The sequence below is a fragment of the Meles meles genome, chromosome 3 (assembly GCF_922984935.1).
Source record: "Meles meles chromosome 3, mMelMel3.1 paternal haplotype, whole genome shotgun sequence".
Taxonomy (NCBI): domain Eukaryota; kingdom Metazoa; phylum Chordata; class Mammalia; order Carnivora; family Mustelidae; genus Meles; species Meles meles.
The window spans coordinates 68,461,642-68,475,812 of NC_060068.1; the positions used below are offsets into that span (position 1 = coordinate 68,461,642).

Genomic DNA, 14,171 nt, shown 5'->3' on the forward strand with positions numbered 1-14,171 from the left:
AATAATTTCTCTTAGTAAAGGTTGTTGTTGTCGGTGTGGCTTTAGTAATAATAACAGCAAAAGCAGGATTGGCAGCAACAACAACCAGATTTCCTTGGGTCATAACATGGTTAACCTAACTTCCTAACAAGCGCCGTCCAGAAATCCATCCTAGACTTACTGGTTCAGTATCCGAATTTTACTAAGATGCCGACACGAAGTATAAGAAACACTTCTCTAACCTACTTATGTATGCACTAACAAATAATCCTAAATGTTCTACTGAATAATGACCCTTTGTGTTTCTCAAGTACCCAATCGTCAAAGCATGATCCAATTCTGATCCTTGCATGTAAATTCTTAAATACTTTCCTTTAGTAATGAAAGCAGAAATAACATAGGATACCCTGGTTACCAAGTGATGAACCAAAACTTCCAGCCAATGTTCTGATTAGACACTTTATAATTTCTGTCTCATTCTGCTTCAATTGATAAAAATATACTTGTTAGATACATGTTTTCAGACTCCACACACACAATGGCTTTCCTGAGCTGGCGGTCACAACAAAATAGTGCCAAGCTGAGGGAGAGAACCTGGGCCCTGCGGGAGCCAGAAGGAGCCTGTATTTGAGAGGTTACACATGGCTTCTGGCTTCATTCACATGTAGTCAATGACTCTCAGAGTCTCAAAGATACTAGATAGTCAAAGCTAAAATGAGACAGGCTGCAGATTAAAGCAGAACCTGCTGGCAGGAATATCTGAGCAGCATTCTACCTGGGAAACAAAATGACAGGGCAAAACGACACCCCAACTGTTGCAGAATGAGAATACTGGGCAAACAATGATAGCCCAAACTCAGCTAGCTACCAGAGAACAATCCTCTGAATTTTAAGGCAATTCCCTTGCCCTTTATTGAGGAGAAGGCCTATATAGTTAATACTCCTGCACATCCAATGGCCACGAAAAACTTAAATTTAAGCATCTAAAATTTTTAGACATTCTCAACTGTCATCTGAATTCAGATAATGTATAGACTGGCTGGCAAATTTAATCACTGTTACATATATATTTTTCCAGACAAATTTATTCTTTAGTTTCGAAATATGTGCTTAAGACACCCAAACAAAAAAACAGAGGGAAAAAGCCCCAAATATTTCCCTCTGTTAAGTTTACCAGTCAGGGTAAATGCAGTTCTATCTTATCATGTTTTCTATGAGAAAACTTCTGTTCTTTTTTTAGATTTGGAGAATTGCTTTTCCTGACAGAACCCCCAGAACCAAGAACCCTGAACTGCAAACTTGTCCTTTGTCCTAGTTGTTTACCAGCCTTATCAGGGCACACATGGGTTGGCAATGTGATTCTAAGATAAAAATTCCAAAGATATAATTAGATGTTTTTCTGAGAAATATCACCCAATACCATGAAAATTTGTTTGCTGCTTTCCACTTCATACTTGAAGTGAATGGTCTCACAATTTCTTGCTAGTTAGTAATTTTCTTCTAGGAAAGTGAGAAATATTAACTTGGCACTGAAGAAAAATACAGACTTTTTAAAAAATAAGCAATACTGATAATACAGATCTTATCTCAAAAACTTCTACCTGTGACATTTCAATGAACACATATTTCAGTATAAATAACACACTTATTAAAAATTATTCACAGCAAAAAATACAATGATGGAAACAATCTTATGCCCCTGAATTTAACTATAAGGGATAAAGGACAGAAAATACATTCTAAGCTAGTGATGTACAGCTTTCTTAAAGCACCCTACACATTTATTTAGTATAATTCCAAACAAAACGGATTTTAAAAAACAATGGTAAGAAGCCACAAATGTGTATTTACTATGTTGCAGGAGAATACTCTCTAGCCCAAAGAAGTGCTATAAAAACATCTCTCAAGTTTTCTACTGAACTCCATTTTTGCTGGACTGAAAAACCATTAAAAGAAAAAAAAAAAAAAAATCTTCTACTGCCACCTGCTGGTTATTTATAGTCAATGATTCTCGAAGATGCTAGAAAGACAAGCTACAGATTAAAGCACAATCTTTTGACTTTCAAAACAGGAATAATCTTTGGATTCTTGTTTACCTTCCTCCCATTTATAGACTACATATAATACATTTTATAATAAATTATGGATGTATAGTATAAGTATACATTTTTACATATGTTTCTAGTATAGAAGTAGAGCCAGAAGCTTATTTTCTTGACTCCTGACTGCCTTGCTCATTGATTGACACCCAATGCTCTGAAATAAGTCAGAGATGATCACATTTCCATTCTTCCCTTTCCCACAAACACCATTCAACCTAGTCAAGGTAAGCAATAAAGACTTAAAAATGAATGCTTTTGGCTGACCTGTGAGAATTTGCAACTCAAACACTCCAGGCCAGCTAGAGAAGTTTCATTCTTGGAGCCAAAGAAGGATATAAGCCAAATATCTATTTCTGAAGACTTCTCAAAAGGAAACACACAGTCTAAGGATGTCAACATAACGTTGATGGAGGATTTTAAATGAGAGATCCGAGGTTGGAACTGGAACACCCCCCTGACAAGATTCCGTAATTGGAGATATAAACATGATTTTTAAAATTCAGAAAGGGCGGGCCCAAGTTCCTGTAGTCAGCTTCATTTCTTTTTTTGGAGAGTCTGAGAATTTAAAAAAGCCTTTGCTAAGAGATTTTCAGGGAAACAACTACTCTCTTTCATTTAGAGGGTATTTTAAAAAATCAAAGTAGATAGGTAAACCATTTTGAGGAAACAGTACTTTCTCCATCAATGATATACCAATTCTTCCTACCAAAATAAACCATGGAAATGATGTTTTCAGTGATTTCATGTCAAAAGCCACACATTATAGAATACTTCATGCCACATGGCTTCATCTATTCTAAAAATAAACCGAAAAACATGGATTTGACTAACCTTCTTCTCTAAAATTAATGTTATGTACAACGTGAATCAGAAGGCAATGTCCCAACATATGAATCCTGGGTCCTTTTTTCACATCCCTAGACATGAGCAAATTTGTCTGCTAGGACACCGAAGAGTTGTCTGTAATTCTACAGTGCTATAATTAAGACTTGTACAAATTCCGCTGCCAAAAAATCACCAGAGTGGGTGGTGAATGCAGCCAAGTAAACTCTAATTATGGAAGGCGGGTTTTCTAAGATCTTACATACAAGAAGCAAAGGCAAGATCAGACAGTTAAGATAGGTTACCAAGGCAATATAAATAGCTTTGTCAAATTCAATGCAAGCCCCCTTTTGGGAACAGCTGTTACCTCCCATAACTCATAGGTACTTTAAAAAAAACTCAATCTGGAATCCTCCACTTAGAGTCTGGCTCTTAATTGCTCCCCCTAAATTAAAGTTACGAAATTTACAAGTGCCATTTTCACTCATGGGACAAAAAAAGTCAGCAGGAGTCCAATATCTCAGAGAATTTTTCATTTTATATTTTAGGTCCTCCACTGGGTATTACTTTAAAATCTTCTGTTCAGAGTTCATTGAAATACTTTTAGCACTCTGAAAGACAGTATGCAAATCCTAAGTGTACAGCACAAGAAATTTACATAAATTGAATATACGCATATAACCAGTAGCACCCAATCAAGAAATAGTATTTTTTGTACTCCAGAAGGGTCCCAACTACATAGAAAAGGGGAAATTTTACTTTATAAAATAAATACAAAGTTCTCTCAATAATATTATATAATGTGTTATTGCTACCTGGATCTGTAACTACAGCCTTCAACTAGAAGTGATTATGCTCTCTCCCTTTGCTTATACAAACATCTGTGCCCACCTTTCCCCTTATCAACAAACTGTATGAAACTGTCATTCAAGTCCCAGCTCAGACATCACCAGCTGTATGAAGACTTCCTGGACTTTCACAGAAAAATAAATTAAGCCATCATCTACATCCACAGAGTAGTTTGCAAATCGTCTATGTTCATAGTATACACACACACGTTGTCTACTGTTCTAGGTTGTGAGTACCCCATGGTACTAATTCCATCTTTTGATCTCTCCTCTGTGTTTAAACTGGGCTTTAAATTGTGTGCTAATGAATGACCACATGCTTCTCATGCTATTATCTTATGCAATTGACACTCGAATAGTTTTTCAGAAAAGAATGTTCTACCGAACCATATTCTTTAATATTAAACAGAACAAAATACAGGTGACTCTTGAACGACATGGTTTGAACTGTGCGGGTCCACATACATGTGAATTTTTTTCAATAAGTAGAGTATATGTCTACTGTAAATGTCTTTTTTCCTTATGATTTTCTAAAATAATACTTTCTCTAGCTTGCTTTAGCCTAAGAATGTGGCATTTAATACACATAACATACAAAATATATGCTAATCAACTGTTTATATGACCTGTAAGGCTTAACAGTACACTATCAGTAGTTAAGTTTTGGGGGAGTCAAAAGTTAAACGCAGATTTTTGACTGTATGGGGAGTCAGTGCCCTAACTCCCATGTTTAAGGGTCAACTGAATATTATCCAGATATTTTAATGTATCATCTTAATGCCCTCCATATAAAAGGATTTGTAACAGAGCATATTTTACTCCAACAGATTAAAAACTATGCTAATTTTAATACATATATACATTAGTTATATATTTAGCATATATAAATTGAGAATATAATGCTTTGTGATAAGAAGCAGCTATTTTCTTGTAGGGGATGATATTACAGTACTTTTCTGGAGAAAAACATTCGCAAACTTTTGAGGCTCTGAAACTCTGTTTAGACTCTGAAACTCTCATTTCCTCTTACCGTGCTCCTTCTCCATCCTCTGCTACAAAACGAAACACGCTTACTTCAACTAAGCCGAAATTAAATTTTACTTATCCATTCAGTTCAAGGATCACAGAAGAAACGTGAACATCTCATGAAAAGTAGAAATTCCGGAGCTCTCCTACCTGTGTACCTAAGCTGGCTGCCATCATGTGAGTCAGAAGTTTAGCTGCAAACATGGAAAATCTGGCGCAGAAGGTGTGGGAAAGAACAGCCAGGCAAAGCCCTGTAGGAATAAAAAAGTCCACATGCAGTTTTACAATCCAGGAACAAACAGTTGCACAGCAAAAATCTTCGGAAGGCTATCGTCTGCCTCTGCTGCATAGTGTGGTTTTCTGGCAATGATGATACTGCAATTTTAATCTACTCCATTTTATGTGACATAGAGAATCTGCACAGTGATCAACTAAGGCCAAAGGACAACTTTAATTTTCAAAGAGCCACATGTTCACTTCCTTAGTCAAAAGATTGCCCAAATGAAGCAGATTAATAATTTCATTAAACTTCCGGTTTTCTGTTTCCATTAGACAAGTTATACTGTTTGAGAAAAGGATCAAATTCCAACCTCACTTATTAAGAACAGGTGGCTTGGCTACATAGAGATATTTAGGGAGGTGAAGAAGATTTTTTAGGCATAAACCTGTAAATGGTACGACTAAAACTCAGGCTCAGTAATTACCCCCTTTTTACCTAGTAGGAACAGTTATGTAATTACAACAGTGGTAATTATGAGTTTTAAGAGTTACTCTATGCTACTGGGGGCCAAAACTGGGAACAAAATGTTTTTTTCTTCTTGAGATGACTTTCAACCTAAACATCCACATTTTTAAGTGGAATAAAGAAAACTATTCTTCTTGAAATCTACCTGTCAAGGTAATGATTAGAAACTCAGTATTAACAAATCTTTTATCTTGCAATTTGTATGAATTTCTTTTAATACCATGTTTTAAGTACAGGATATATATATTTAAGATTTATCTATTTATTTGAGAGAGAGAGAGAGAGGATGAGAAGGAGAAAGAACCTCAAGCAGACTCTGCACTGAGGGCAGAGCCTGACGTGGGAATCAATCCCACCACTTGAGATGATGACCTGAGCCAAAACCAAGAGTGGGCTGCTTAACCAACTGTGCCACCCAGGAGCCCTGAGTATACACATATTTTTAAAGCATTTCCTTTCTAAAATTTAAATGTGCTGCAAATAGTAACCCATTTGCTTTTTCACATAAGCCTTTTTTTAAGATTTTTTTTTTTTTTAATTTGACAGAGATCACAAGTAGGCAGAGAGGCAGGCAGAGAGAGGAGGAAGCAGGCTCCCCACTGAGCAGAGAGCCCAGTGTGGGGCTCAATCCCAGGACCCTGGGATCATGACCTCGCCCGAAGGCAGAGGTTTTAACACACTGAGCCTCCCAGGTGCCCCACATAAGCCTTTTAATCTCTCTCAATAATAGTGTTGCTATTAATAGTGTTATTTTGTCTAAGAATTATCAAAACATAGTAATTGGTATGTATACCCTGCTTTGCCATGCACATTGTATGCATTACCTCACTGCATTTATTCCACATTTGCTTTCTCATTATTTTCTCTGAAGCTATGGACCTAACTGCATGTTGGTGTAGGTGGATTGGGCATCTGCCAAGTGCTCACATGGGGTCTATCACTAATATTCCTTACAGCAATGCCTGTCTTAACTCTTTTGGGAAAGGGCTTTCAGTATGTTTAGATTTTAATAAGTTAGACAAAGTTCTACACAGGGAGTGAGTCTTTGCATTAGCCAAGGCTTTGAGCCTAGGCATTTGGCCAGGAAATCTACAATAATCCATTTTTAGGATGACTGCTCTAGGTTGATCTGGGACAGGTGTGCAGCTCTTGGGGCTGCCCCAAAATCCACCCACACAGGTACACAGTACGTCCAGAAACTGCAGAGTCATGCCTGACTTTGCACCCTTACCCAGGTAGTCTATAAACTAGACTAGTCTATAAACAGAAGCTGATGCTCTGAACTCACCAAGGTACAGTCTGAATTTCCTGTGATGATCAAAGCTAGTTTAAACTCAAAATTTCAGGTGTGTGTATGGTGTGTAATATACTGATTTTAAAAGCAAGGCCTTGCAAAATTTTTGTCAAAATAGGCCACATGATCATAAATATGTGCTTTACTCTATATCTATTGTGATAGATGCAAGGCAACGGGATTAGTGCCGGAAAAAGTAGAAATATACATGAATCAACTGTTTTGGGTTTTTTTCTAGTTAACAAGAAGATCTTATTCACAGCCTTTTCCCTTAACTTGGTAATTCTCCATTATACTCACATACATGAAATAAATTTTGTAGTTAAACTTGACCAGCTCAATAATACCTAATTAAGTATACAAGCTTCAATTAAAATGCTAGCATGACACCTGGTGGTGGGAAAATGGGCTAGACTCTATTAGCTTTTAACTATAATGCATGATAGTGATCTGGATACATTTTTTTATTTGTAGGAGAAGGTGCTAAAAAAATTCAAGCAGGCTGTCCCCGAGCCTTAGCTGACCTTGGGGAACATACTGAATACCTTAGATTTAAGAAATTAATACTTCAGTTTTCAAGTTCCTAATGCACTATATGCTAAGGACTTCCCTTTTATTTTCTTATCTGATAACAAATAGCTACATTTAGCACACGTGATTTAATTTACAAGTCTGTTTTTTTTAAGTTGTAATAATTTTTTGGTTTAAATTCCTTTAATATAAATATGTAAATCACAGGGCACAAAATGTTGTAACTATAAATAGAATGTTTTTTTACAAAATGAAGTATAACAATTCTAAGTATTACTTAAAGGTGTACTCTGAAGTTTTTAAAAAATTGACTCCTTGACAATTATGTAGAAACAACAAGCAGCTGGGTGCCTGGGGGCTCAGTCTGTGAAGCATCTGCCTTTGGCTCAGGTCATGATCCCAGGGTCCTGGGATCAAGTCCCTGCTTCTCCTTCTGCTGTTCCCCCTGCTTGTGCTCTCTCTCTCAAATAAATAAAATCTTAAAAAAAGAAAGAAAAATAAAACAACAAGCAGCTAACTGAATACTTTTTCTTTCCTTTTTTTTTTTTTTTTCCTCTTTCGGTGGGTTCCACATGTGGCATGGAGCCCAAACTCATGACCCTGAGATCAAGACCTGAGCTGAGATCAAGAGTCAGACCCTGACCCAACTGAGCCACCCAGGTGTCCCACTTTATTTTTGTTCTTAGCACAGTGTAGTTTAGACTCAGTTGGAAAAGAACAATTAATAAGTTCATTAACACAATTACTTTTCTATATCATTAGAAAGTGAGGGGAAAGATAAACTATCCTTAACAAAACAACAATGATAATCTTTGATTTAGAGGAGAAAAAGAACTCTAAAGAACCTAAAGAACTCTAAAGAACCCCTAGATTCTTTTGCTGTCATCAAACTGGATCAAAGACCTTATCTATCCACACAATATTTATATGTTGGTATGAGTATAAACATAGGTAATGCTTGTATATGAATATGTATACCCAGCAAAATTATCTATCAGCATCCCTTAAGAATAGGATACATTTTCCAAATTACTGGTTTATCCCTCCACTAGCCAAATATTAAGACTTTTTGCCATGAAATCTTTGAAAAATATTCATAACTTTTGTATCTAGCTATGTATCTATCTCTGTCTTCTCTGCAGATAAATCATAAATCTCAATAAAACCAAATGTTTACTACACATTATTAAATCAGTTATTATGTTGTCAGCTTCTTTTTTTTTTTATTTTTCCACCTAACGCTAGCTGTAATTGTTACTTGGTTTTACTTCTTTGTTGTTCATCTCTATTGATTACCAGATTTCTGTACCTCTCCTCTCAGCATGGTGCCACCTGGTTACTGCTACTAATAAACTAAAGGCAGAAAAACAAAATTGTCAAGCCTGAAAAGTTTTCTCTGTTGAACAAACGTCAATATGAATCACCTTACAGAACACAAGGTCTGGGAGAAAGGATTCCTCCCCAAGGGATGAGGTTGCCAGAGGGCTAGCCTCCAAAAAATCAAGAGTATTAACCCTGAGAACCACATGTGGCTACCTACATTTTAATTAATTAAAATTAAATAGAATGAAAAATTCAGTCGCTCACTTGTTCCAGTCATATTTCAAAGGCTCAATAACCAGATGTAGCTGGTGGGTACCATACTGGACAGGGCAGAACATTTCGATAATCACAGCAAGATCTATTGCTACGTTAAACTGTCCTGAGTGAAAGTCAGAAAAAGAATATGCTGTATTTCAGGATAATTTTTATTAAAAATGATAAAATGAGATGTTTAATAATTTTTATTAAAAATGCTAAAATGATGGGGCACCTGGATGGCTCAATGGGTTAAGCCTCTGCTTTCGGCTCAGGTCATGATCTCAGGGTCCTGGGATCAAGCCCCACATCGAGCTCTCTGCTCAGCAGGGAACCTGCTTCCCCCCTTTCTCTCTGCCTGCCTCTCTGCCTACTTGTGATCTCTCTCTTCTGTCAAATAAATAAATAAAATCTTTTTTAAAAATGCTAAAATGAGATCAAAGTACAACTTTGACTTACATTGTCAGAAGAACATCTTATTGGAGGATGTCAGATCAACAACATATATTCATTTATTAATTTAACAAGTAGGTATTGAGAAACTACCATACACCTGTGGCTCTGTTGAGCAATGGGGACACAATGTTCAAAAAGGTAGTACTTGCGGCTCTACCCACGGCTGTGTCTATATTTCTAGCTGTATCCTCTCTGGACACAGACTGGTTTATGAAAGTTCAGAGGACAAAATTCTGGGCAAAGAGATGTGCAGGAAAACATTCTGGGTGGTTTTCAGGAAAGTTTTCATCGTTCTTAAAACATGATCCAAATAAGTGCCTTTCCTTTGGCAAGCCTAGATGTTGTTGTGTGATCCTGAGAGCTGCAGCCAGTTCCAGACCATGTAGGGACAAGACCGAGAAAACAAAATCTTTGAGGAAAGCAAGGCAGAAAAATGAGAAGGGGGTAGGCTCCTGAGGACATCACTGAGGTACTGAATTAATCAACCTTGAACTAAATTTGTTTATTTAAGAAATGCGAGCTGTCTTCTGTTACTTGCAGCCAACTTCATCCTAAATAATACACCCCATCTACAGAGAAACCCAATGTTTTTATGCCATATCAGAATTAAAACTAATCTCTCTGACTTCCTATCCATGTTATCTCTTCAAATGTTTTTTGTTTTTTTTTTTAAGATTTTATTTATTTATTCGACAGAGAGAGAGAGCGCACAAGTAGGCAGAGAGGCAGGCAGAGACGGGGGGAAGCAGGCTCCTTGCAGAACAGAGAGCCCGATGCGGGGCTTGATCCCAGGACCCTGAGATCATGACCTGAGCTGAAGGCAGAGGCTTAACCCACTGAGCCACCCAGAGACCCCTTCAAATGATTTTTTAAAAAAATTCTTATAACACTTTTTTTCTATTCTTCATGTTAACAAACTCCTTTCCCATTTGATAGAATGAAGCTGTTTTGATATACCTTCCCCCATAATCACAATGGCTATTTTAGGACAATGATTACAGTGAATAAAAACTTGATATTTTTGGAAGAATGTAACACAAAATTTTGGAAGAATCTCTTACTTTAAAAAATAATTTGAAATGAATGGGTGGCATCTGGTAAAATATTTTTTTTGGAAAAACTATCAGAATCTCAGCTTGTAAAACATTAAAGACATAACTAAAATAGTTTTGTCGTGTAATAAACCTTGGACAAAAGAATAAGCATGCCTCAGAGGACTTTAGATTATCTTATTTATCCTGTAAGTCTTATTATTAGCAATTTATGGACGGTTATTTTTCTGTTATTTAACTGGGAAACTGACATTGTGTTGACGTGTATACACTTAATAATCTGCCAAGTAAATAAAGCCATTAGCCATTTAAAAGAGAAGGCTTTAGTTTGACTAACTTGTTAATGATCTCTCTACCATGAGAGAACAAAAAAAGAACAGATGATATAAATGTAAGGTCTCTGGTCCATCTCTAATCTCAGCTTAAAAGTCCTCCACACATAGGAGGACTTATCAGCCATAAGAGCATCACATAAGACCTAGTCCACATATTGATATTAAAACTGAAATGGATTATGGAATGGTACATGGTCTTGTTCAGATCACAAGGCCACAGGAACTGTGAAAGTGTAAAGTCAAAATCACAACAATTCTGACCCAATAGCCTATATTAATACATCAACAGTTACAGGAAGCAAGGTAGGCTTCTTGGACATTATCCTCCAGATAGTGCCATGTACCTCAAACCACACTCAGGATCTTTAATAATTACACTATAAAATTATGGCATTATGGCATTATCATCTAAGGTTCTTTTAAGCTGTATTTCTTCCAAGCCCCTTCTGAAAGTGAGTTTCACGGTGTTACACTAAGTGCACAGTTTTGGTTCATTTGTCCTTTCTATCTTTTTAGCTTCTAAAGATAAACTTTGCTTAATTTCTTGGTATTTGGTAAACTGGTTTACAATTTTAAAAACCACAGGTATATATCCCCATCTTTCATCTTTCTAAGCTGAGAATTACTAAGCTCCTTGCCCTTGTACACCCATTTCACACACTTTGATCATTTCAGTGTTCTGCTCTAGTGTAGGAACCAGACCTGTAAACTGGAACTGGAGCAGATACACACTGTGATCTATCCTGACTTAAATAAAAAGGTTTACTTCCTGCCTAATTATATGTCACCACGTTTCATGAAAAGAGCTGGTCAGACTGCTTCCAAATAAAGATGGCTATTTGGTGTGGTCTGACATAAATTATAAAATGTGTGTGGAAGGGGCACTTGGCTAGCTCAGTGAGTGGAGCATGCAGCTCTTGGTCTCAGGGCCGTGAGCTCAAGCCCCACACTGAAATTAATTAATTAATTAATTAATTAATTAATAGGATGAAATGTGTATGTAAGATACATAAAATTCTCATCTCTAGTTCCTGGGGCCCATCAGAGGATTGGACAGTTACCCTCCCATGGCAGCTGACACTGAAACACTAACACAGGATGTCTTTGTATCTCCTACTGATCTACAGAACATGCAATAATCACTACAATATGTCATGGACAGAGAGGAATAAACCCAGTAATTTCAAATATGACTCTAAGTTAATGGAAGAAAAGCAGATACTGATATGTAGGTGTTCATTTTGCAAAAAAAGACATATTAGTTAACAATTATTCCAGGAAATACGTTATAGTCCTGCCAGTTTTCTATAAAATCAAGATAACATTCTCTCTTCAGTTTTTAAAACTCTGATGTTCAGTATTTAGATCAAGCAAGGGATTTCTGTGGGTCACGGTAGTAGTACTTGGTTTTATGTCTTGATAGAAATATATAAAATCTCATGTAGATTTTACTGCAGCATTTTCTCTTTTGGCTTTATTTTATATCTATGAAACTTTTGTAAATATATTAGCAATGAAATAAAATAGGATGTCTCCATCTCATTTGGGAACCACATGGACCTAGAAGAATCTATCAAGCAAGAAATGTTATCCTTATAAAAGATGTTAATAATAAGAAGAAATTATTAACTTTTGCTATTGAATCTATTAGGCTTAAAATTAAGATAAATTAAGGGAAATGTAAAATCTTATAAAGTGAAATTATAGTGGAAAGATTTTAAATAACCAGGACAAAGAATAATTATTAATTATTTGTGTCTACCTCCACAAAGTTTCATAATAATGATTATTAAAGGGATTGTTTGCACATCAAATAAAAAGACTCAAATGCAGTGATAATTACATTTATAGACAAAACATTATTAAAGTTGGATATCGAAATGTCTCAGAATATTTACCACCCTGTTACAGTAATACAGTTTAAAATCATTTATTATGGATGGAGAAACAAAGGTATGGAGAAAATAAGTAATTTGCCCAAGCCACCAGCAGAACAAGGATTTGGATCCAGGCAATCTGGCTTCAGAGTTACCCTATATGCAGTTCTCTGTGAAGGACATTGTTCCTAGAAACAGCAGGGGGCTGTAAAGGATGACTTACAGCATGGAATGAGTGAGCATAGGGAATAGAAATATAGTTGAAGGAATTCTCTGAGTCCTACCTACATAATCAATACAGCAAATGAGAACAGTCCTATAGTTCTCAAAAATTAAGGTGTAGGTAAAGAATTTCTCACATGTTCATACGATTGAATCTCCTATTCTTGCCAGAAATGGGGCCTTCATGTAGAAGATGAAAACAATTTATTTTTGAACACAATGGTTGAGTGTATTTAGAACTCCGAGGTTGTATGTTTGTTTTTTTTAAATGAAAATACAAAATGCTTTGTATATATTATCTCAGACAATCCGACATTATTGGAGTATCTGCCCTCTATGTCATCACACTAAGAACTCATCCTTCTCTGTTATCTAGCTTCTGCCTCACACTATATATTATATTCCTTATGAGTTGGAACTATCTTGTTTTTTATCATACCTTATTATAGAATTACACTGTATCCCTTATTATATCCCCATTATTCATTATATCAGTACACGTTTGGCCTTCTATAAACATCCATTGTATGAGGTAATGAATAAGACAATGGGAAAGTTTATTTGGTCCTAGTACGGATGAATTACAGTATGTTTGCATCTTGCAAACTTGGGAAAACAGACTTTCATTCTTACAAATATTCAGAATTATTGAAATAAAAAATACCACAACTAACCTGAGACACATATAAATCCAGAAGAGAAAAAAGCTTCATTGTATGAAGACAAGTTGTCGGTCTGGGCGTAGACTGCATACACGGACATGTATGAACAGGCACATTCCACATAGTCTGAAGTGTCCTCAACCACTTTGCAAAACTGACTGTCAGACAACCAGCTAGGGCAAAAACATAATGGTCACTACTGTTCTTTTATCAACACTTAAGGTATTCGAGATGGCTTTTCAAGTAAAAATAACTTCGTGAACTTAAGTGTTCTTTACTCAAGCATTAAGCAGACCAATTTTCAAGAAAAAACACTGGAGGGAACATCTTGTCCTAGACATGATACAACAAGTCCAACGAGATGCCTTAAGAAGCAGCCTCAACACTCACTAAACCCGCAAACGCATTCCTGACATCAGAGATGCTGGTTCTTCCAACGGAGCCATGCTCCTGCCTAATCTGAAGCAATACACCCCAGGCTTTCATCACAAGGCGCTCCTCCCTCGCACTGGTAAACCCCAGAAGATGGACATGCGCACTCTCCACGCCTCCTCATTTCACCATTCCTTATATTTTGAACCACGTAAGTTCCTTAAAAGATTTTCCATGTTTCTTTCTTAATCTTTTTTTTTTTCCTACTTT

General features: G+C 36.3%; 1 protein-coding gene across 1 annotated transcript in view; it reads right to left on the minus strand.

The window, feature by feature from the left end:
• The window catches only part of ADGRV1 (adhesion G protein-coupled receptor V1), a 515,461-nt gene that overhangs the window by 285,040 nt on the left and 216,250 nt on the right, over positions 1-14,171 (minus strand). The window contains exons 82-83 of the mRNA XM_046001147.1: positions 13,542-13,702; positions 4,928-5,028 (exon numbers count right to left, since the gene is read on the minus strand). Of these exons, the coding sequence (XP_045857103.1) occupies positions 4,928-5,028; positions 13,542-13,702 (262 nt within the window). The remainder of the gene's footprint in view (positions 1-4,927; positions 5,029-13,541; positions 13,703-14,171) is intronic.